General features: G+C 45.6%; 1 protein-coding gene across 5 annotated transcripts in view; it reads left to right on the top strand.

The window, feature by feature from the left end:
* Window positions 1-22,700, top strand: part of map3k7 (mitogen-activated protein kinase kinase kinase 7) — a 162,939-nt gene that overhangs the window by 128,708 nt on the left and 11,531 nt on the right. For all 5 annotated transcript variants that reach the window (XM_085997408.1, XM_085997409.1, XM_085997410.1 and 2 more), the window contains 2 exons: window positions 12,819-12,883; window positions 15,608-15,722. In XM_085997408.1, coding sequence (XP_085853534.1) covers window positions 12,819-12,883; window positions 15,608-15,722 — 180 coding nt within the window. The remainder of the gene's footprint in view (window positions 1-12,818; window positions 12,884-15,607; window positions 15,723-22,700) is intronic.

The raw sequence follows: 22,700 nt of genomic DNA, 5'->3' as shown, positions 1-22,700 counted from the left end.
ATTTCAGTCCTAAATGTCCTACCCCTTATCCTTAGACTATGACCCCTGGTTCTGGACTCCAACCATCGGGAACATCCTTCCAGCATCTAGTCTGTCCAGGCCTGACAGAATTTTATAGGTTTCGATGAGATCCCCTCTCAATCTTTTAAACTCCAGTGAGTATAAGCCCAATCGACACAATCTCTCCTCATACGTCATTCCTGCCATCCCAGGTATCAGCCTGGTGAATCTTCGCTGCACTCCTTCCATGGCAAGAACGTCCTTCCTCAGGTAAGGCGACCAAAACTGCACACAATACTCAAGGTGCGGTCTCACCAAGGCCCTGTACAACTGTAGCAAGACATCCTTGTTCCTGTACTCGAACCCTCTTGCTACGAAGGCCAACATACCATTTGCCTTCTTAACCGCCTGCTGCACTATCTCCTCCTCTGGCTCCATGTAAAATTTTGTCTGATTACACACCTGTGAAGCGCCTTGGGATATTTTCCTACGTTAAAGGCACTATATAAATGCAAGTTGTTGTTGTATCTCAGTCTCTGCTCTCTCTGACCGATCTTATTCGCTACTGGGTTGATTGGCATGACTGCCAGTTCGTCCGGTTCAGTGAGATTTTCGTAAAAGGCCTTGTGCCTGCACAAGAAGTGCTCAGGTCAAACATAAACCCTTGGAACAGGTTTATTAAAGTAACCGATAAGTAGTAGAAGACATTACAGCAACTTGCGATTATTTTTTTTCAAATTTTTAATTCTCACTCAGTTGCAAAAGTATCAAATATTCAACACTTCACTAACTAGTAAAAATACTAAATCTAGACTAGTGTCTTGACTGTAACTGTTATAAATGAGGTTTTACGTCTCACGAGATTCCACTAGAGCAACTCCACACAAGCTGTGGTACAGTGATACAAAAATATTGACTAGCTACATTGCAGAGTGATGCGCTATCAATTACTTATAAAAGACTGAGAGTTAAGAGAGTAACTAAAGGCTTTTATTAACAAAAGAATGAAGGTCTGCCTCGAGTGGTCGACCGGTCCAGAATACAAAGGGGCTGGGGAGCAGTCACCTTTATACTAGGACTTGTGGGAGGAGTCAGCCGAGGCATGTCCAGGCATGTACACAGTGGAATACAAACAGTGGTTTACCACATTCACCCCTTGTTTAAAATTGAGTCCGGCGGGGTGAAGTGCATTAAAAGTTAGTGTATTGGAGTCTCTCCGGAGGTCTTGTCTGCCGCTGTGATCGGCGTGGCGACGGCAGGGGTAGTGGAGCTTCCGGCGTCGAGTCCCGCGTAGGCTGTGGCACAGGCGTGTCGTCCTCGTAGATGTCGAGCGGGTCGCTGGGCCCAGGCCTGCCGTCTGCCGGGGCTGGATATCGGATCGTGGGGGGGGGGGTGGTAGTGAGTAGTGGGTTACTGCGGCCCCCGAGGGTGCAAGGTCTCTTATGGAGACTGTGTCCTCCCGCCCGTCCGGGTATGCAATGTAAGCATACTGGGGGTTGGCGTGGAGGAGGTCGACCCTCTCGACCAGGGGGTCTGTTTTATGGGTCCTCGCGTGCCTTCTCAGTAGGACCGGCCCTGGGGACGTCAGCCATGGCGGTAGCGATGTCCCCGATGTGGACTTCCTTGGAAAGACAAACATTTTCTCATGAGGGGTGGCGTTAGTGGCAGTGCAGAGCAGTGACCGAATAGAGTGGAGCGCATCGGGGAGCACATCCTGCCAGCGGGAGGTTGGAAGGCCCCTAGACTTTAAGGCTAGCAGGGCGGCCTTCCAAACTGTCGCATTTTCTCTTTCCACCTGTCCGTTCCCCCGGGGGTTGTAACTGGTGGTCCTGCTTGTGGCAATACCCCTAGTTAGCAGGTACTGACGGAGTTCGTCGCTCATAAACGATGAGCCCCGGTCGCTATGGATATAGCTGGGGAAACCGAACAGGGTGAAGAGGTCGTTCAGACATTTAATGACCGTGGCACTGGTCATGTCCGGGCAGGGGATGGCGAACGGGAAACGGGAGTACTCATCAATAATATTGAGGAAGTACACATTGCGGTCGGAGGAGGGGAGAGGCCCTTTAAAATCAACGCTCAGGCGCTCGAAGGGGCGAGTGGCTTTTATCAGGTGGGCCCTGTCTCTGGTCTATAAAAGTGCGGTTTGCACTCAGCGCAGACTTGGCAGTTCCTGGTCATGGTCCTGACCTCCTCAATAGAGTAAGGCAGGTTGCGGGCCTTGATGAAGTGGAAGAACCTGGTGACCCCCGGGTGGCAGAGGTCATTGTGGAGGGCCCGCAGTTTATCGATCTGCGCGCTGGCGCAGGTGCCACGCGATAGCGCATCCGGGGGTTCATTGAGCTTCCCGGGCCGGTACAAGATCTCGTAATTGTAGGTGGAAAGTTCGATTCTCCACCTCAAGATCTTGTCATTTTTGATTTTGCCCCTCTGCTTGTTGTTAAACATGAAAGCAACTGAACGTTGGTCAGTGAGCAGGGTAAATCGTTTTCCGGCCAGGTAGTGCCTCCAATGACGCACAGCCTCCACAATCGCCTGGGCCTCCTTCTCAACAGCGGAGTGTCTGGTCTCCGGGCCTTGGAGGGTTCGTGAAAAGAAGGCCACGGGTCTCCCCGCCTGATTGAGGGTAGCGGCCAGGGCAAAGTCGGACGCGTCGCTTTCCACCTGGAAGGGGATGGATTCGTCCACTGCGTGCATGGTGGCTTTGGCAATGTCTTCCTTGATACGGTGGAAGGCTAAGCGGGCCTCTGCCGTCAAGGGAAAAGAGGTGGACTTGATCAGCGGATGGGCCTTGTCCGCATAGTAGGGGACCCACTGGGCATAATAGGAGAAAAACCCTAGGCACCTCTTCAGGGCCTTGAGGCAGTGGGGCAGTGGGAGTTTCATAAGGGGACGCATCCGGTCGGGGTCGGGACCGATGACTCCGTGTTCCACAACACAGCCAAGGATGGCGAGGCGGTTTGTGCGGAATATGCACTTCTCCTTGTTATATGTCAGGTTCAGGAGTTGGGCGGTGCGGAGGAATTTTTCGAGGTTTGCGTCATGGTCCTGCAAGTCACGGCCGCAGATGGTCACATTGTCCAGATATGGGAAAGTGGCCTGCAACGCATTTTGATCTACCATCCGGTCCATCTCCCTTTTGGAAGACGGAGACCCCGTTGGTGATGCCAAAGGGAACCCTAAGGAAGTGATAGAGGCGGCCGTTTGCCTCAAAGGCAGTATACTGGCGGTCCTCAGGGCGGATAGGGAGCTGGTGGTACGCTGATTTCAGGTCAATGGTCGAGAAGACGCGGTACTGCGCGATCTGGTTGACCATATCAGCTATGCGGGGGAGTGGGTAGGCGTCCAGCAGGGTGTAGCGATTTATTGTCTGGCTGTAGTCGATGACCAGGCGCTGCTTCTCGCCGGTCTTAACGACCACAACCTGGGCTCGCCAGGGGCTGGTGCTGCCCTCAATAATCCCTTCCTTCAGGAGCCGCTCCACTTCGGTTTTAATGAAAACCCTGTCCCCGGCACTGTATCGCCTGCTCTTTGTGGCGATGGGCTTACAGTCGGGGGTGAGGTTAGCAAACAGTGGGGGGGGGGGGGGTGACTCTGAGTGTGGAGAGGTTGCACCTGGTGCGCGGCGGGCAATTTGGGAGCTGCTGGCTGCGGACTGTGAGTGGGGGTAGGGGTCCACCGTACGCCATCGTAACACTTTTAAGGTGGCACTGAAAATCTAACCCCAGCAGGACGGCAGCGCAGAGGTCAGGCAGGACCAGAAGTTTAAAATGATCGTACACGGTCCCATCTACTACGAGTGTCACCACGCAGTAGCCACCGATGTCCGCCGACTGGGACTCGGAGGCCATAGAAATCCGCTGGTGCGCAGGCAGGACTGGGAGAGAGCAACGCCGCACCGTGTCGGGGTTGATGAAGCTCTCCGTGCTCCCAGAGTCAAAAAGGCAGGTTGTATCGTGGCCATTTACCTTAATGTCCATTGTGAAACTGGCCAGCTGGTGCGGTCTTGCTTGGTCCAGTGTAACGGATGCCAGCGTAGGGGTCGGTGTGTCGCTGCGGGTATCAGATGAGGCGGTGTTGGGGGCCTGCTGCGTTCCGGCTGTCGTCCAAGATGGCGGCGTCCATGATCCCCATGTGGCTGGAGGCGTCCAAAATGGCTGCTGTACCGGTGGTTCGCACATGGCCGGGGAGGCCCAAGATGGCGGCCCGCATGGCCCACACGCGGCGCTGCTGGGGTTCGGGGTGGCTTTGGCCCTGCAGACGTTAGCGTAGTGTCCCTTCTTCCCGCAGCCCTAGCAGATCGCGTTTTTCGCCGGGCAGCGCGCTCTGGGGTGTTTTGCCTGGCCACAGAAGTAGCATTTCTGGCCTTAGGGCACTGCTGTCTGGCCTTGGGACACTGCTGCGGTAGTTGGGCCGTTGCTGGGGTGTGGCTGCGGTGGCACGGCGCTATGAGGCGGTCCTACCGTGTCCCAGGCTGTCATTCCCCGTGGCGTCCACAGTGCAGAGGAGTAGGCATCCATGCCCCGGTAGGCTGCATCCAATGATAGTGCGAGTTCAGAGGCCTTGTTGAGGTCGAGGTCACTCTGCTCCAACAGTCGCTGTCGGGTGTAATTGGATCTGTGGCCCGCTACAAAAGCGTCCCGGATAAGTTCCTCTGTGTACACGGCGGCCTTTACATCCTTACAACCACAGGCCCGGCCAAGCACAGACAGTGCCTGAAGGTATTCCACGGTCGATTCCCCAGGTTGTTGTTTACGACTCCCCAGAAGGTGCCTGGCGTACACTTCGTTCACTGGGCGCGTGTACTGGTCCTTGAGGAGCTTGATAGCGTCCGCGTACGAGGTCGCGTCTTGGATGACCGAGTACACTCGGTGGTTCACTTTGGAGGTCAGGACATCCAGTTTGTCCTCGTCCGATTTGATTGCTGCGGAGGCGGTCAGGAATTTTTCGAAACACTTAAGCCAGTGAGTAAACTTGGTGGATGAGTCCGCCTCCTGATGATCTAAGTCCAGGCATGCTGGTGTGAGGATCTTCTCCATTATAAAAATTTTGTTAATAAAATTGATGCGCTATCAATTACTCATAAAAGACTGAGAGTTAAGAGAGTAACTAAAGGCTTTTATTAACAAAAGAATGAAGGTCTGCCTCGAGTGGTCGACCGGTCCAGAATACAAAGGGGCTGGGGAGGAGTCACCTTTATACTAGGACTTGTGGGAGGAGTCAGCCGAGGCATGTCCAGGCATGTACACAGTGGAATACAAACAGTGGTTTACCACACAGAGGAATTAAATTATAGTTGGTAGAGAGATAATCACTAACCCAGTAGTGATTTAGCTCCTTACACTAGTTCAATAACCCTTCATGCCCACAGTTTCCTGGTTTCCAATCTCATCGAGGCACTGGGCAAATATTAGAAATGTATTTTTATTAAGGGAGGGAAAACCAGAAGGTAGGTCAGTATGTTGTATTTACAGGCAAGACCAGCAATGGTTGCCAACTCTGGAATATTTCATGTGCTTCTCAGGTCAGGGATTAGTAAACAAAGTAAGTGCAATCTCAAGTCAAAATCAAAATAATTTGCTGAATGGAGAGGAAAGGTATAGCAGTACAAACTGAGATGGCTCTTCCACAACTAGTTTCAAGCAGTGGTATTTTCCAGATTTTATATATAATTTTTAAGGCCAGTAAAACATAATTACATAGTCCTTTGCACCTGTTCAACCCTCATACAAACTGTCCAAGCTTGCAGTTTAAAATTCAGGGCTGCCTTGCTGCTTCTGCTCTGCAGTACAAACACCACGGCATCTTGTGAGAGGGAATTCTTGCAGTTCTTTTGCAATGTCAGGAATTCCCGTCCATAGCATGTTGCAGATTTCAGTACAAATTCTGTGGACAAGAGTCAGTGGCAGCATTGTGGAGAATGGAAGAGTGCCACCATGAACTGGAAGGGGGAGGAGGGAGAAGAGTGCCAGGTTAAACAAGATACGGGGTGGGGGGTGGTGGTGGAGGAGTGCCAGCATGAACTGAGGGGATAGAAGGGCATAAGAATGGCAGAATGAAATAGAGTGAGAAGAGTTCCAGTGTGAACTGAAATACTATTTGACCATCATATTTAGCAATAAAGCCTACCAAAATCTAACCATAACTGCCTTCAATTTCTCTGCAAGCTGAAATCTTCAATTTTTTGCTACAATCTTCTGCTATGCAGTTAATGAAATATTGGGTATACCGGCAAGTTTCAACAAGGCCACTACTTTTGTGTAATTACGCCTCATATAACTTTTTTTGATCAAATTTTGCCAGTTTTCTGGAATGTATGTATATAAATAGGCTACTGCCATCGTTTTCATGCTTTTTTAAGAATAACCCTGTGCATTTAGATGATTTTCCTTCATTGAGGAGCAAAAGGAAGAAAATTGACACATACAGAAATTTTAAATTTGGCTTTCTACCCCAGTTTCTAGATTTCGATACTTGAATGGGCATTCCATACCTGATGTAATCCCACTTATTTAGTGCATCTGCCACTCAGCAATTTAATACAATTCAGTGGGAAATATGCTCCACACTGTGGTTACCTTTGTATTCCATATTACCACCAATTAATCCAGCCAATTGTAGACTTTCCAGCCAATTGTAGACTTTCTTTAGCAATTCCACCCACATAGAATGGTCAGCTATCCTCAGTGCTTTTTGTGATTTTTTGTATTCCAGTTGATGCTGAGAGTGATATCCTGAGTTGTGAGAATTGGTGAACAAAACAGTCTGTATACAAATTGTACACCTGTATGAACACAGATGACTTTCAATCACTGGTCAGACATTCGTATTGTATTTAGAAGCAACCTGTAAATTACGGCCAATCCAACCAGTATCTCGGGTGTTATATTGTCGGAGGCCCCACCTGCCTGTTCATATGAACATAAAAGATCCCATGGCAAGTTAAGCAGGGGAGTTCTCCTAGTCTCCTGGCCAACACCAACAAAAAGGATTAATTAGTCATTTATCGCATTGCCATTTATGGGATCTTGCTATGCACAGTTCAGCTGTCGTGTTTGCCTACATCATAACAGTGACTACACTTCAAAAGTAATTCATTGCCTATGAAGTGCTGTGGGACATCCTGAAAGTGTAAAAGGTGTTCTATAAAATGCAAGTCCTTTCTTTCATTACTTGGCTGGAGACTTAGGAGAGGTAAAGGCTTATTGGTACTGAGTTTTGGCAATGGTGCTGCCTGCAGCTGTTTAGGAAGACAGTGGGAGTACAGGGGACTAATCAGCCTTGCTTTTTAAATCTGAAAAAAATTAAATATATGATGTTTTCCATGAGTGTAACCCTATTGGTTTGAAATAACAACAGAAAACGCTAGAAAAACTCAGCAGGCCAGGCAGCATCCGTGGAGAGAGAAAGAGTTAACGTTTCAGGCCGAAAGGTCTTCGACCTGAAACGTTAACTCTGTTTCTCTCTCCATGGATGCTGCCTGGCCTGCTGAGTTTTTCCAGCGCTTTCTGTTGTTATTTCAGATTTCCAGCATCCGCCATATTTTGCTATCCTATTAGTTTGAAGGCACTTTGAATGTAAACGATACAAATTACTTTTTTTGAATTGTAGATTTCACCCATAAAGGCGAGAGGTTAAAGCATTTTATGAATCTCCATTTAAGGTGGGGTTATTATTGTGTATCTTTTCAGACCTCCCCATAACCACAGTAGCCTTGTCTAAATCTGACCAGCTTTTCAACTGCCAGTGGATATATTTGTAATGCGAACCAAAATAACACTGCCATCTCATCACAAATGATCATTTTAGTGTTTAACTCCCAAAAGAGCTGTTCAATAGTGCTATCCTGTAAACACTGCAGAGTAATAAACCCATGTGTTTTTGATTACTGTTATTTTCATCTTTTATACCAGTTTTTAATAGTTTTTGAATAATTAGTTTCAATTCCGTTACTTGCCTTCTGTGGTAGCTACCTCAGTGGTTTCCTGGTGTTGGTGTAAGTGCTTTAACATTTAGAAATTCTACAGTTATTGTTTTAAACCAGATTGGATGGAGATAAATACAGTTGATTTCTGCTTGTGGAAAATGTCCGTGGGCATATACCGTGTACATAATCATTGCATATCTTTCCCTCAAAAAAAAAAAAAATGGCAGAAGTTTGGGGGGTGGGTAGGGTAATGTATATGGATATTTACAAGAGACCCGGGAATGATAGAAAAAAAACTTTATTGAACTACTAAAAGTGTAACATATGACTTTAACCTCATTAAACTACATCAATAACTCGCAGAAACAGTAACCGGAGTGATGAAAAAAATCATAGAAATTCTCATACGTAATTATCAAATGCATCGAACAGAGTAGGGAGACAGCAGGTAGCTAGTGCGCTGCTGAACAGACCGGCCATGCTCTGCTGGAATCTTCATTGCCCCAACTCCTCCTTTCTTTGAACTCAGAAAAGCTGCTGCCTGTTGACGTTTAGCCATGTTTTTCAAGGTTACTTTCCAAGTTTTTTTTTTGACTTTAGTAACAGTCACACATTATCTTCATTCACCTGGAGTTCTCCTCTAGAGGCTCTATTGCTATGGATCTCAGTGTGCTGAATAATGGCTCGGATTTTGCAGTAGAAATAACGGTGAGGCTATCGGCACTAACCGTTATGAAAGAGTAAATCGGACAGCACCTTCCGTGGACCGCACATGCGCAGTTAAATGCGGAAATCGGTACTTGTGTGATAGGTACCCACTAAACACGCCAGAAGCGGTGGCATAGTGGTTAGCACTGTTGCCTCACAGCGCCAGGGACCCAGGTTCAAATCCGGCCTCGGGTGACTGTCTGTGTGGAGTTTGCACATTCTCCCCGTGTTTGCGTGGGTTTCCTCCGGGTGCTCCGGTTTCCTCCCACAGTCCAAAGATGTGCGGGTTAGGTTGATTGGCCATGATAAAAATTGGCCCTTAGTGTTTGGGGGGATTAAATAAGTGGGGTTACGGGGATAGGGCTTGGGTGGGATGGCTGTCGGTGTAGGGACCGGGTGCTAGGGTTTGGATGATCAGCCATGATCTCGTTGAATGGCGGGGCAGGCTCGAAGGGCCGAATGGCCTACTCCTGCTCCTATCTTCTATGTTTCTAAAAAGTTAGGGCTTGTCCATTCCAGTCTAATTGAACTTTTAACAGCATGATAAGTCTTAATTACTTCCAAACAACCTTTCTGGCACGGAAAATTAACTTTTATAAATGTGGCATGTCATTCCTTCAGATTTTAATTATTGTTGGAGATTTTTTTTCAAGTACAGTAAATATTTTTTCTTTTTCTTTCTGTCTCTTTTATCTCTCTATCTTAATCCCATCTTTCCCTCTCTTTATTTTGCTTTCTGTACATGATTTGGCATTGAATTAAATATTCTAGCTTACATTTCCTGGTTTAGATTCTGCGGCTGGAATTATGCCGGCGCTTGGAGGCGGGTCCACTATCAAAATAGCAAAGATTGACAGCGGGTAGGAAACCCGCCGTCATCCCACCTCCACGCAAGTCTCCCAGGTGTCTGGTCTGTCAGCGGAGAACTGACCCAACACCAAGCAGCGGGGGAGATAATTAAGCTCATTAAATGGCTTGTTAAGAGCCAATTTAATGGTATTTTGAGACTTCCTTCCAATTTTACGTCCTCCCCACGGGTTACCCGCTGCTCGGGGAACACGCCATCTCACCCTGGCGCGAGTTGAGTCTGCTCTGATGTATCTGATCAGCTGCCAGCTGCAGAAGTGGTGTAAAGGATGCCATGTTGCAGATAGTGAGTTTCAGAGCGCAGAAACTGTCGGTTACTGCATTTGTAATACATATAGAGATTTCTTTAGCTTGCAAGTGTTTAGAGGCAACTGTATGTCCAGTGCCACCTCATTGGAACAATCTCTCTCACCATTAACAGATCGCTTCTGTCATCTCACCTGCAGCTGCCATCTACTGCAGCAACATCGGTGCCCTTGAAAAAATCAGACCTTGGTCCTCTGAATCCTTCCACGATCAGCCCCAACACCAACATCACCAACCTTCTCTGCCATCAACTGATGCTGCACAGGACACAAGGCATCAACCCCTGACAACATTGCTGCCCAGGAGGCCAGCGATGGCATCACCATGGCCAGACCTACTTTACTTGGCACTGTAAACCCTGGCTGCCACATGATGCGCCAGGTTGACACCATCCCACACCAGCATCGTGAAGCATCCCTTTAATGTCCAAGCCATTCCTTTCGCACTCATCACTATAGTGGTGGCGGGAGGGGGGAGTTATGTCTCAACATTCACTGGAACTCAGTAAGATACTTCTTAAGGTGTGCACAGATATGTCCAATAAGGGACAATGTTGAAAATATAGATTTCACTGTATGACAACACATTACCAAAAACTTCACATGGACATTGGCTAAACCTCTCAAGTGCCTACCCTTGTGTGTTCTTAGTTGGTATGCTTGCAGTAGGATGAGGGTGAGTATGAGGGGTGGCTAGTGAGATGGGGAAGTGATAATGTAGATAGAGAGGGTTGGGTGGAGGTGCAAGGTAAGTTGGTGTGAGTAAGGATGTGCATTAGAAGGGTAGGGAAGGCAGAGTGATGGGGATGTGTTGAGTGGCACAGCAGGGTGAGTTTGAGTGTGGCTTTGCAGTAACGTTTCGTGATCCACTGAGATCATTGAAAGGTTGGCACCACTGCAGCCAGGGACCCCCGACGACATCCCTGCTTTTGCCCTCCTGTGCAATGTGCAACCAGGCTGCGTTGGTGTCCTGGGGAGGTCTCTTCCGCCCTTGGAAGGGAAGAGAACCTCCCTGAGAGCCTAGGTGCAAGCGTCCACCTTTGTGCAGTGCTTGTCATTGTTTGCAGCACCTCAATGCTGTCAAACACTGACAGAACAACTGTCAAACTCAATGTGGCCGCGGTCCCTTTAAGGAAACCGACTTGATGACGCGTCATCAAATTACGTCATCAGGCCCACTTCCTATTAATTGGCCGGGAAGCCCGCAAGACCAATCAAGAGAAAATCCCTTTGACAGAGCGGCTGCAGCTGGGAGCGGGACCTGGAAACCAGCTCTCCCGCCCCCATCCTGACACCGCTGAGAAAATTACGGCCTGCGTGTCTCAGTAAGGATTCTTCGATCTGATTGGTTGAGGAGAAGCACCGTTGCTTGGCCTGTTCACTCAGGTTCCAGATCCCCTGCAGTGGGAGCTGCACTGAAACAGATTTCTAATCACCGCAACTTCCAGCGCAAAAGCCAGTAGAAAATCTGTGGGCAAGTGAGTGTAATGAACGGCTGGCGCTGTTCGTTTGCCACTGACCGCAAAATCCAGGCCAATATTAATCTTTCGCGCTGCACTGCCGATCTTGCGAGAAACAATTTAATGATGACTAAACAATTTAATACTTTTCAAGAGGCAGAAGTGGGTAGGGTGTATTATGCATGGGTTACTTACTATACTCGAAGATTTATGGTAAATGTTACTGTGCGAATTATAAGTTGGCCATCTGTTATGGTCATGAGAGATACCCTTTTGCTGTACCGCGTGGTCCCTTTATTATCAGTTTAAAAGAAGTGCCAGTGGAAAGCTGAATTTCATAATTGAGAATTTTAAAATAATGAAAATCACTTCTGAAAGAAAAATTTGATCCGTTTTATTTTAGCTTGTGCATGTCGTTACTCAAAATCTTCAGCTTAGTAAATTAAAAGCTGACTGAGATCCCTCATGGTTTCAAGCAACTCTAACCGTCTCCGAGTGTCATGGGTTAATCTCATCTTGTCCATGACATTTCCCAAAAGAAGTCTTCTGTGATCCAGACTGACAGCCATTTGGCACTATCTGTCAATCTTTGTTTACCAATTAAGCAACTATAAAACCTTAGGGCCCTGAAAAGCTGACTGACATTTAGACACGACTAAAGACTCTGGAATGTTTGTGGTCTGTTTGGCCACAAACTGAACTGTTTTGCTCAAAGAGAAGTAAATGATCACCTGGTCATTGTACAAAAGTTACTGTAACCTGACGAGGCAGGGTAAAACAAAAAGTTGCTAGCAATGTTTTAATTCATGGATTGTTGTAAATATTCTAGCATGCAAGATTTAATTTCAATGAGATCCATCTGGTTGTTTATAAGAAATACATTTGTCTTCTAATATGGTGTTTGTGCAAGATTGAAATAGATCTACATTTGATAATTTTGCTGCTTGGCCTACGAGAGAAGATCATGCTTTGTTGTTCAATGCATTGATGCTGAGATGAGACTTTTTAAAATTATTTAGGAGAATGGTTTCTCAGAAGATTTTCTGCTGAAAGGCACAGGGCTAAATGCTCTCTTTTTTTATCACACTGTTTACTCGTTCGATTGCAGAAGAATCTTTTCTTTCCCACAGTGTAAGCTGAGATGAATATGACTGGGGCAGAAGGCTCTGGGAGGAGGTCTCAGAGCAAAGAAGCATAGCTTAGCACAAGTAGGGGCTTATGTCAGCAGTCCAATTCTTGCAAATCATAACGTAAGAGCCCTTAAATAGTTGCCGTCATCAGCTCTGGCCTCCAGCATATGGTCTATTAGAACACGTGACAGAAAATGGCGGAGGAATTGAAGTAGCTATTCATGTGGTAGGAGTGGTCACTGTATTAGGTTTTAGTTTATGTTGACAAGGCAGTGTTCCTAGTTAGATCATTGCAGCTGTTTCTTTTCTCTGTCTCTCTCTCTCTCTCTCTCTATGTGTAGAGATTCTGGGCTCCACCTGCAGCAGTTGTGCTTGTGCTATTTTGCTGCTGGACGCTTATTGGCTTTTTTTTGTTCGGCAGGCAGCGAACAGCAAAGGCGCAGGTCAATCCAGGACCTAACAATCGTTGGAACGGAATCTAATCAGGTAAGACTTGTTCATTTAAAAAAAAATTGGTCTGACAGCATATCTAAGGCCTACTAAGTATGAAAATGGTCTTGAAGCTGTTAAATTTTTGCATACTAATTCAGAAAATTTTAAAATATCAGATATTGGATCAGAAAAGAAGGGTGTTTTGAATGCATTTAAGGGGAACACTATATAAAAACTTTGACTTGGTACCATTGGCATTTCCCCCACATGCTTGATTGGCAGCAAATTTAATTATGGGCTTCAGCAAAGAGCCATCTCATGCTCCCCTTTGAGTAAGAGCAGGAGGACAGAGACCATTGCATCCTTTAAGAAAATAATTGGATAAATATTTGCAGCAGAGGAAGAAGCATGGCTATGGGCCAGTTGAAGTTCACCCCTTCAGTTCCCTAATTTTCCCATTAGATCTTTCAGCTCCACTCTGATTACCCTAATGTTTTTGTTTCTATTACCCCACCTATCATATTATTCCAAACATTTATCACTCTCGAGTCGAGAAGTTCTTTCCAATACCTATTTTAACATTTAATTTTCACCACCTTCAATTCATGTCCACTGGCTTAATTTGTTATATTCTGGTTTTAACTCATCTATGCCATTTTGTATAATTTTTAAAAATACTTTTCATGTACTCATTGTGACTCTGCTCCTTAGACAGCAACTACATTTTTTAAGTTTTACAAAACAATATAAGCAAATACACGAAGTGATAAAAGTTAATTATTGAATCAGATGATGTCCTTACAACATCTGAACCCCAAGATGATGTTGCTTTTAAAGCGACGCCTATACATTTGTTGTTACAGTGTGTACTTTGGATTTGGGGGGAACAGTCTTGTGCAAATTTCCTTTTCTCCTAAGTTGATCATTGCAAGCCAGCATGTATTTGGTGTGTGATACTGAAGGATTAATGTTTGCTGTGTAATCACTTCAAATTTATTAAATGATGATCGACCATCCAAATATCAAGTAGGACATGCATTATAAAATAATGAGCTTGGGATGATTTGGTTATAGATGTGCTGATTTCTGCAATACTGCTGCAGTCTTTTTGACTGTTAATTAAGGTTTCTTGACTGAGTTGAAGGCATAAACCATGATATTGTGTGTTCGTTTTTTGATGTAGTGCAAAATTGGAGATTTTGAGTTCAGAAAAGTGAAAACCATGGTTTTATTCCCATCCCCATCTCTCTTCAAAGGTACAAGCCACCCTCCGATACCTCAGCCAAATGATGATTTCTCAAAACTACTGGCCCATCATGACTGAATAAGTAAAATTCCATTATTATTAGAATAAATTCCAAGATTTCAACCCATATTTTAAGAATCACATTCCGTGATTCTGTATATTTTCCCCATGAAAACCCGAAAACTGCCTTGGCCATTAATCACGCAATTCTGGTGAATGATAGAAGGCTATTCAACTTTGGCGGTATAACCAGGCCCAAACTTGCTCTCACCTGATGCCCACACATGCTTACTTCCAGCAGGGGTCACTAGATAGCCATGCGGATTGGGAAACCTGGCTAATTTTCTTCTTCACCAGGAGATTGAGGCTAATTGTTGCACCTCTCCTTCCTCCACCCCCATTGACGCCCTAAATGAGAACAGCTAATTTCATACCAGTGATTCAATTTGGAACTTCCTAGTCTGTATGGCTTAGCCAGTCTGGATAAACTCGCTGAGCTATTGGGGAAGTGTAAAACATGGTTTTTAATCAGTTCTGTTACAATTAAAATAATTATTCTACCTCATTTTATCACATTTTCTAATCCAGCACCCTGCTGCTTTTTCCCTTTCCTCCACCCTACCCCTTATGATTTTTTTGTAATCCTCACAGTAGATCAATAATTTTGCACAGTGATGTGTACTGGTTATAATTGGCAAAGATTAACTTCCCTAGTACAAACAGAGTATAGCAAGCCATGTACAGGGAACTTTGTGCTATCCGGCACCGACGGGACCGAGCTGTTGCCGTCCCATCAAAACTGCCGGACAAACCAGCGCTAATGTTGAAACATACGGAGATTTTGAGCTCCGTATCTGGCAACAAACCCTGCTGCTTAGCAACAGCTTCTAAACAGTCGGCCATACCTTGCAAGCGTCTCTGTAGCTTAGCAACAGCTTCAGCGAGACCTTGCAGAGCCTGACTGGTGGGGGAAAAAAAGCAATGAAAAGAAAAAAAAACTAACGAAACGGCTCCTGATTTTTGCCGGTGGCTCAAGCATTCCGGACAATTAACCTCCGGATAAACCAAAGTTTCCTGTAGATTGGATCACTCAAAGATGTGAAAACAACATAGTTATTCTTGTCCTTTATTCCAATTTGGTTATTTTCCCCATTGAAAATAGAAAATTGTTTCTTAAGGATTTTAACCCTGTGGCAGAATAATAGTCTTGAATATTGGAATTAAAAAATGGCCTAATTTTTATTGATACATTGATGAAATCAGTCCAGAAAATTGTTTTATTAGCCGCACCTTTCAAAACGGCTGAAGACTGCTCGTAAAATAATGCAAAACCTGATTTATTGGACAAATGTATAGAGGGGCTGAAATATGCTGTAGCTCATATTGTTCATTGAATAAAGGTAGTAATTTGATTTTCTGAAGGTAGTGATTACTTTTCCACTTTCGAGTTTATTAAATAGCAAATATAAATCATTCAAACAGGTTTATCGTGTGAGGAATTTTATTCTGACTTCTGTTGTTCACACATCCAGGGCAGCAGAAATAGCAGCCGGTCATCTAGTCCTAGCGTAAGGATGATCACTGCCACAGGAACACCTTCTGAGAAAGCTACCCGCAACTATGCATGGACACCAGACGAATTAACAGGTTCGCTTTGGCTTTTGTTTTACTACAGTGAAGTTGATAGGATGGAATTTCCCTGGCAGAAACAGCATGAAATAAAATCATACAGTTTAGTTTCAACCTTAGGTGAATGTATGTTGTATAGGCAAACATGGGGTATATGGAAAGTGTGATGACTATATTTGGTATGTGTGTCTGTATAATAAAGAATACAGTAAAATCTTGCATGCACGTCCTGTCTGCGCCACTTGATCCTCTGTTGTCCTGTTTTTGTCATACTTGTGTCAATTTGTCCATTATAAATACATGTCCTGGAGTAGCTAGACCCTCCCTTCATCTTTATCTCCCCTGTGCTGCCAACTGCCTGGAGACATGGGCCAGTGTTTGGAGTTGCGTTGAGTGGAGGATATACACACCTCACTTTCTAACCCCTCTCTTTCTCTCTTCGCCCTCTCGCTCTCTCTTCCCTATCTCTCTTTCCCCCTCCTCTCCTCTCTTTTCCCCTCCTCTCCTCTATCTTCCGCCCCCTCACCCAGCCTCATAATACCCAGTTTCCTTTCCCACCCCACCACAAGCTACCTTCTCCCTCTCACTTTTTGTCATAGTCGTCCCTTGGCCTTGGTCCATTTATCCTCTGCTCAGTGACCCTGTTTGACCTGAAGACTACACATGGGCCTGACTCCCCATGTGCACCACTACAGGAGATCAACTAGTCATGTGTATGATGCACACCTCCTGTCCACATTACCCTTCCTTTTTGTGTCATGATTTTTAAGTAATGTTTTTACATCAAAATTTATAATGCAAAAACCCTGTGTCAGCATCTATAATGGGAAATTCTATGTAAACATTTTCCTGTTACGCTGTAACAACAGGCCTCCTGCCACAAGATGGTACTGCTGCACCTCTTCGGGTCACCAAGCTATTCCGGCTCCTGTAAGTCTCTTTCTTAAAGTAGCTTCTTTCTAGCCTACTGCCTTGCTCCCCAATCTTTGCTCCCGCCTCTGTGCTGTACTACTGTTGAGTTGAGATGGGGGAGATGATGGTAGTAGCTGAAGAGGATATGGTATTTGGGGGGTCACGGGGAAGAGATACAAGCTCAGGTCTATAGGAGTGATGGCTGATTGGGTAAGGGAATGGGGGCTCGGGGAGGGGAAGAGAATCACAACTGAGAGGTTAAATGATTGGGGAAAAGGATATGGGGGAAGGGTATGGGGTGGCGATGCAAGGGAAAGGAATGGATGGTGGGTGCGGAGACGATGAAGGACTGTGCTGCAAAAAGGAGAGCCGATGAGAGCAGTAAAGGCTTTGGGGAGGATTCAGGCATATAATAATAGCAGGGGTTGGTGGGAAGCTGAGGGAGTTGTGGGAGAGGTGTCCTAGGTGAAGGGGTTGGCAGGGGTGGGGGTGTTGGAGCAACAGGGTTGGGGGAAGTGGTGTAGCATGTGAAGGAAGTTGATGAGGTCTGCAGCCTGCAAGGAAGATCCACTGTTTGCACTTTATATAATGGCAGATTTCCCATCATGCTGCTCACTCTGCGTTTTGCGATGTATTGTTTTATGCTATGTTACATGAAATATAGTATCCGGATCACTGAATTACAGTGGTTGTAAAAGTCAAACTGCATTTTATTGTAGGAGTGTTGATGATTTCAGGTTTGTATATTTGCGTAGAAGCTGCAAATCAGTGGCCTTGATTACTATTAAATGTTTTAACTATGTAGTTAATTTTATCTGTTACCTTTTCTTCAAAAATCCAGGATATAGAGGAAGGTGGTAGGGAATATAGATAAGAGGTGGATTATAAAAGCTTTGTGGTAATATTGGAGGCCATTATGAGTGTAGTGTCTTGTTCACAAAGTAGACATGGGGTTTGGACACATTGGGCAAGCTTTCCTATTGCAATTAAACTTAACTAATTATTTTACTTTCCTGTAATTGAATATAAGTTAGGCAAATTTAATTGTAACAGAAAAGCTTGACAAACAGGTGGGGGTAGAGTTTCTGCTTGTTTACGTGAGTAATATGAGCGCAATCCGAGGAGAAACAACCAAACCAGCGCAAAAGATCAGGGAATTTTACACCCAAAACCAGTTGCGTTGATCTTTTCCGCTGGTTCGAGATTCAATTCACCTGGATCAGGCCCTGCCCACAAAACTGGACACGCACACGGGTCAGAATTGTGAGAATCCGCCGAGTGCACTGGTTCAGGAAGGCTCATTTTCTTAGGCGCACAGGCACTCGTAGGCACTTTCTAAGTTTTTTCATGTTAAAAAATATTTAATTTACTAAGAAACTGACTAGTGTATACCAATGAAACTATTAAGTGGTTCAGTATAGATTTTAAAAAATTCATTTTCAGTGATTTTAAATCGAATTACTCACTCGTAGAGGACTTATTAAAAATGCTTATTTTTGCTGTTAAACCCATTTTCAGCTGTAGTAATAAAACTGCACCAGGAATATATTTTTCATGGCAAGAAGAAAAAATAAATGCTTAAGTTCTATTACGCTGCCCGATTACGCTGGTTCATGGAAGTTTTTGCATTTGTGATTATGCAAATTAGTTTTAGCGGTAGCCTGAACTGTAACCTGACCAGCGCGATTTCAAGCGCACTGTGGGCACAATTTCCCAATTGTGCCCAAAGTGGAAACCCTACCCCGTGTAATGCAAATAGTGTGACGGGGGAAGTAATTAAGTATTATTTTACAGGAAGTGCATACATATACAGGATTTATTATATTATCGATTTCTTTCTATCAATGAAAAAAAGTGGAGCTTTGGAGTTGTGTTCTTGAGATTGGATAAGTAACCCTCGAGAGAAAGTGGAGTTGTTTAGAATCGTCTGAAGCCTCAGATTATTGGCCTTGCACATGCACCCACACCTCACTATTTGTTTGAGAATATATACAGTTTAGTTCAGTTTATCATACTTCCCTCCCTGCTAAAGTATGCATGCACCGAAGCAAGATTGCGGCAAACTTGGCAGAAATCCTACATAAACCATTCAGTATCAGAGGTGAGTGAGTTATCAGTTTTTATCTGTTGTATATTACTACATTTCGAGTACTGGTTCATTGCTGCACCTAAAATGTGCTTCCTTTACATCTGTGTGACAAATGACACAATTTCTAGCCGACTTTCAAACTTACATGCTGACAAAAAAAACACTCGCCTGAAGCCAGGGTTGCAACCTGGAAATTGTGTCAGTTTTGCCGAGGTGAAGTTACACCCAAGTTTCCATTCAAACTCATTTGCATAGCCAAAATGTAAAATCGCCCATGAATCAGCGCAATCAAGCAGCATAAATGATCGTAATCACTTATAATGGCACTTTCAAATTCCCAGCTTTCTCGCCTTTAGCCATTTACCATGACAGTTCTGCAGCTATCAGTCTGCTCAATCACACCTTTACCTTCACCTTTGATGTCCTTGTCTCCATTAAAACCATTACCCTCTCTGACACTGGTCGTCGTCCCTGGTACGGCCCCAATCTCCGCTCCCTTAAGTCCAAGAGACGCAGATTTGAACATTTATAGTGAACAACTCATTTTAGCCATTCATCGCTCAATCTGGCTGGACCACAAAGCATTATTGGGTCCAACTCTCCTATCAAAACTGTTCACTCATCCTGGAATACAAAGATAACCCCCACTACAAACAGTCTTCTTAAACCCCTCTCCCCTCCACCCTCCTCTCCATCAACAAGTGTGAGCAGCTGGTGGACTCTACCCTGCCCCCTCACCCCTGCCCCCTCCACCCTCACCCCTGCCCCCTCCACCCTCACCCCTGCCCCCTCCACCCTGCCCCCCTCCACCCTGCCCCCTCCACCCTGCCCCCTCCACCCTGCCCCCTCCACCCTGCCCCTCCACCCTCACCCCTGCCCCCTCCACCCTCACCCCTGCCCCCCTCACCCCTGCCCCCTCACCCCTGCCCCCCTCACCCCTGCCCCCTCACCCCTGCCCCCTCACCCCTGCCCCCTCACCCCTGCCCCCTCCACCCTCACCCCTGCCCCTCCACCCTCACCCCCGCCCCCTCCACCCTCACCCCCGCCCCCTCCACCCTCACCCCCTCCACCCTCACCCCCTCCACCCTCACCCCCGCCCCCCTCACCACCCCTGCCCCCTCCACCCCTGCCCCCTCCACCCCCAACAATTAGGAGGAGCTCATGGATGTCTTTGGCACTAAGATTGAGACCATCCATTCAGTTGCCTCTGCTGCTTCCCTCCCTTGCCTGAGCCTTAAACTTGAATCTTTCTCTAGTTTCTCTCCTATCTCCCCTCATGCCCTCTGAGCTCAATTTGTCCATGAGACCCACCTCCTGCTCCCTTGACCCTATGCCCACCAAGCTGCTGACCACCTAACTTCCCTTCCTGGCCCCCATGTTAGCTGATATTATGAACGGTTCCCTCTCCTCGGGTACTGTCTCCCCCCCCCCACCCCTCCTAAAAACTCACCCTTGACCCCATGTCCTTGCAAACTACTGGCCCATCTCCAACCTCCCTTTCCTCTCAAGTCCTTGACCATGTTGTCACCTCCCAAATCTATGCCTATGAAAATCACCTGCTATGGCTTCTCTTCCCGCTCCTGCACCATTGCCTCTGGCGTCCCCGTAGGATCAATGGTAGAGCCTCACAAATCGGGGATGCGCCCCCCTCCTATTTCTCATCTACATGCTGCCCCTTTGCGACATTATCCATAAACACAACGTCAGATTCCACATGTACGCTGATGACATCCAGTTCTACCTCACCACCACCTCTCTTGACCACTCCACTGCCTCTGATTTGTCACGCTGCTTGTCCGATATACAGTATTGGATGAGCAGAAATTTCCTCCAACTAAATATTGGGAAGACTGAAGCCATTTTCTTCAGTCCCTGCTACAAACTCCGGTTCCCTAGCCACCTACTCCATCCCTCTCCCTGGTCGCTGTCTGAGGCTGAACCAGACCGTTCGCAAGTTTGGCGTCCTATTTGACCCTGAGCTGAGCTTCTGACCCCATATCCTCTCCATCACCAAAACCGTCTACCTCCACCTCTAACATCACCCGTCTCCACCCTTGCCTCAGTTCATCTGCTGCTGAAACCTTCATCAATGCCTTTGTTACCTCTAGCCTGGACTATTCCAATGTTCTCCTAGCTGGCCACCCACCTTGTACCCTCCAAACTTGAGCTCATCCAAAACTCTGCAGCCCATATCCTAACTCGCACCAAGTCCCATTCACCCATCACCCCTGTGCTCGCTGACCTTCATTGTTTCCCTCAATTTTAAAATTCTCATCCTTGTTTTCAAATCTCTCTATGGCCTCGCCGCTCCCTATCTCTGTAACCACCTTATTATTGACTGAAACCTGGCCAATGGGGCCTCCAGATTACTGAATTAAACTAATTTAGACTGAAAATGTGTTCAAATAATTGCTGCAGCTGAAGAAACAGGCCAATCCATGGTTTCAATTGACTGTTGGTCACAGGTATTGTGTATCAAGGGCAGATCAATTGACTGAATTTTAACTCATTTAAACTGAATTTCAAGTAACTAAGTGTAGCATCAGTATGAGAAACGGATCTGAGTGAGTCTTCAATTGACTGCTGGTCACTGCAGCTGTAGGTCATTAACGATGGATTAAGGTGACCATGGTGCCGGTGCACCTGAAATTCTGGAGGCAGTGTGATGAATACCCCCGAACGGGTGCACGCGGCTGAGACTTACCATGCCGACTGGGGGCTTGACCAGTTTTCTGGGCATGACCGCTTTGATCGAATTGACTTTTGAACTAACGTAAAAGATCGCAGAAACATGAGTGGAAGTGGTTTTGGGCTTAAATCACATTCAAATTCCATAATGTTTTGTGCTGATTCAGTCGATTCCGCTCAGATTGCGCTGATATCTGAGTGGAAAAGAAGCAGAATCTCCAGGCCACTTTCTTTTTAAACTCCAAAGTGGCTCTAAAAATGAGCTTTTAACCAAGGCTAGTCTGCTGTTTCTGAAATTTAGTATTTATTTTGTTGGGTTAAGATTTTTTATTTATCATTTAAATACATTTTGGGTATTTTTGATATGTCACAGGTTTTTTTGAGAAAAATGTGTGAAATTGAATCATAATATTGATATCCTTAGTATTTTATTTTGGTACTGAAAGCATTTAAATATTATTCATGCCTGTAACTGTACCACAGGGCTATAACCCTACCGTGTGTGGGAGGGTGAGATATTTCACAAGAATTTTACCAGCCAGTTGGTTGAACTAACCACAGAGATGACATTCAGGTCAAAGGTTCACCTCACAAAAATCAACTGACAGCAACAAAAGCTGATGGAATGAACCACATTGCATGTGCACTGGAAGTGATAGTCAACATGCAACATTGAGTATTTTATACAAGTTATTTTGTGATGACTAGAGATGAGGTTACTGGGTGTTGTAAATATAGTTTCACATATCTGTTAGTTACTAACTATCACATATCCTCTTAATTTATGCGACTCGTGACAAAAACTGAAAAGCAGAATAAAATTTGTGATGTGTAATAGGAATACTATAAAGTAGGTATGTGCCAATGTGGGTTCTTTTTATTGCACCTTTTGTAGCACTTTGCAATGCTTCCCTATCGCTATATAAATGCTTGTTGTTGGAATAGGTAATTATGAGCCTGTTCTTTTGCTGTTCTAAAGATACTGTGCTTCAGACCTCGTTTATATGCATTTCCTCCCACCTACTACTATTTTTTTTAAACCCCCTCCTTGGGGAGCACTAGATGTACCGGTTGTGTTTGGGGTTTTTAACCCTTGATATTTTTCTCTGGTTCAATGCCTCAGACCACACCTGCAGATGAGGCCTCACTCCCCATGATGTAGTATGCCTTTACCTGGCCAGTATCTAGATAATTTGTAGAGAGTCTAGGAGTTGAACAAAAAGTCCTTGTTACCATATTTCAGCTACTGCTTACTTCACTTGCCCTCACATGATCAAGAAAGCAAGTAGAATATTGAACTATATGGC

This window comes from Somniosus microcephalus, chromosome 9 (assembly GCF_052327205.1).
Source record: "Somniosus microcephalus isolate GS21.2 chromosome 9, FLI_Smic_1.0, whole genome shotgun sequence".
NCBI lineage: Eukaryota > Metazoa > Chordata > Chondrichthyes > Squaliformes > Somniosidae > Somniosus > Somniosus microcephalus.
The sequence above is the reverse complement of the archived record's forward strand: the minus strand, read 5'-3'. Positions and strand labels throughout refer to the sequence as shown.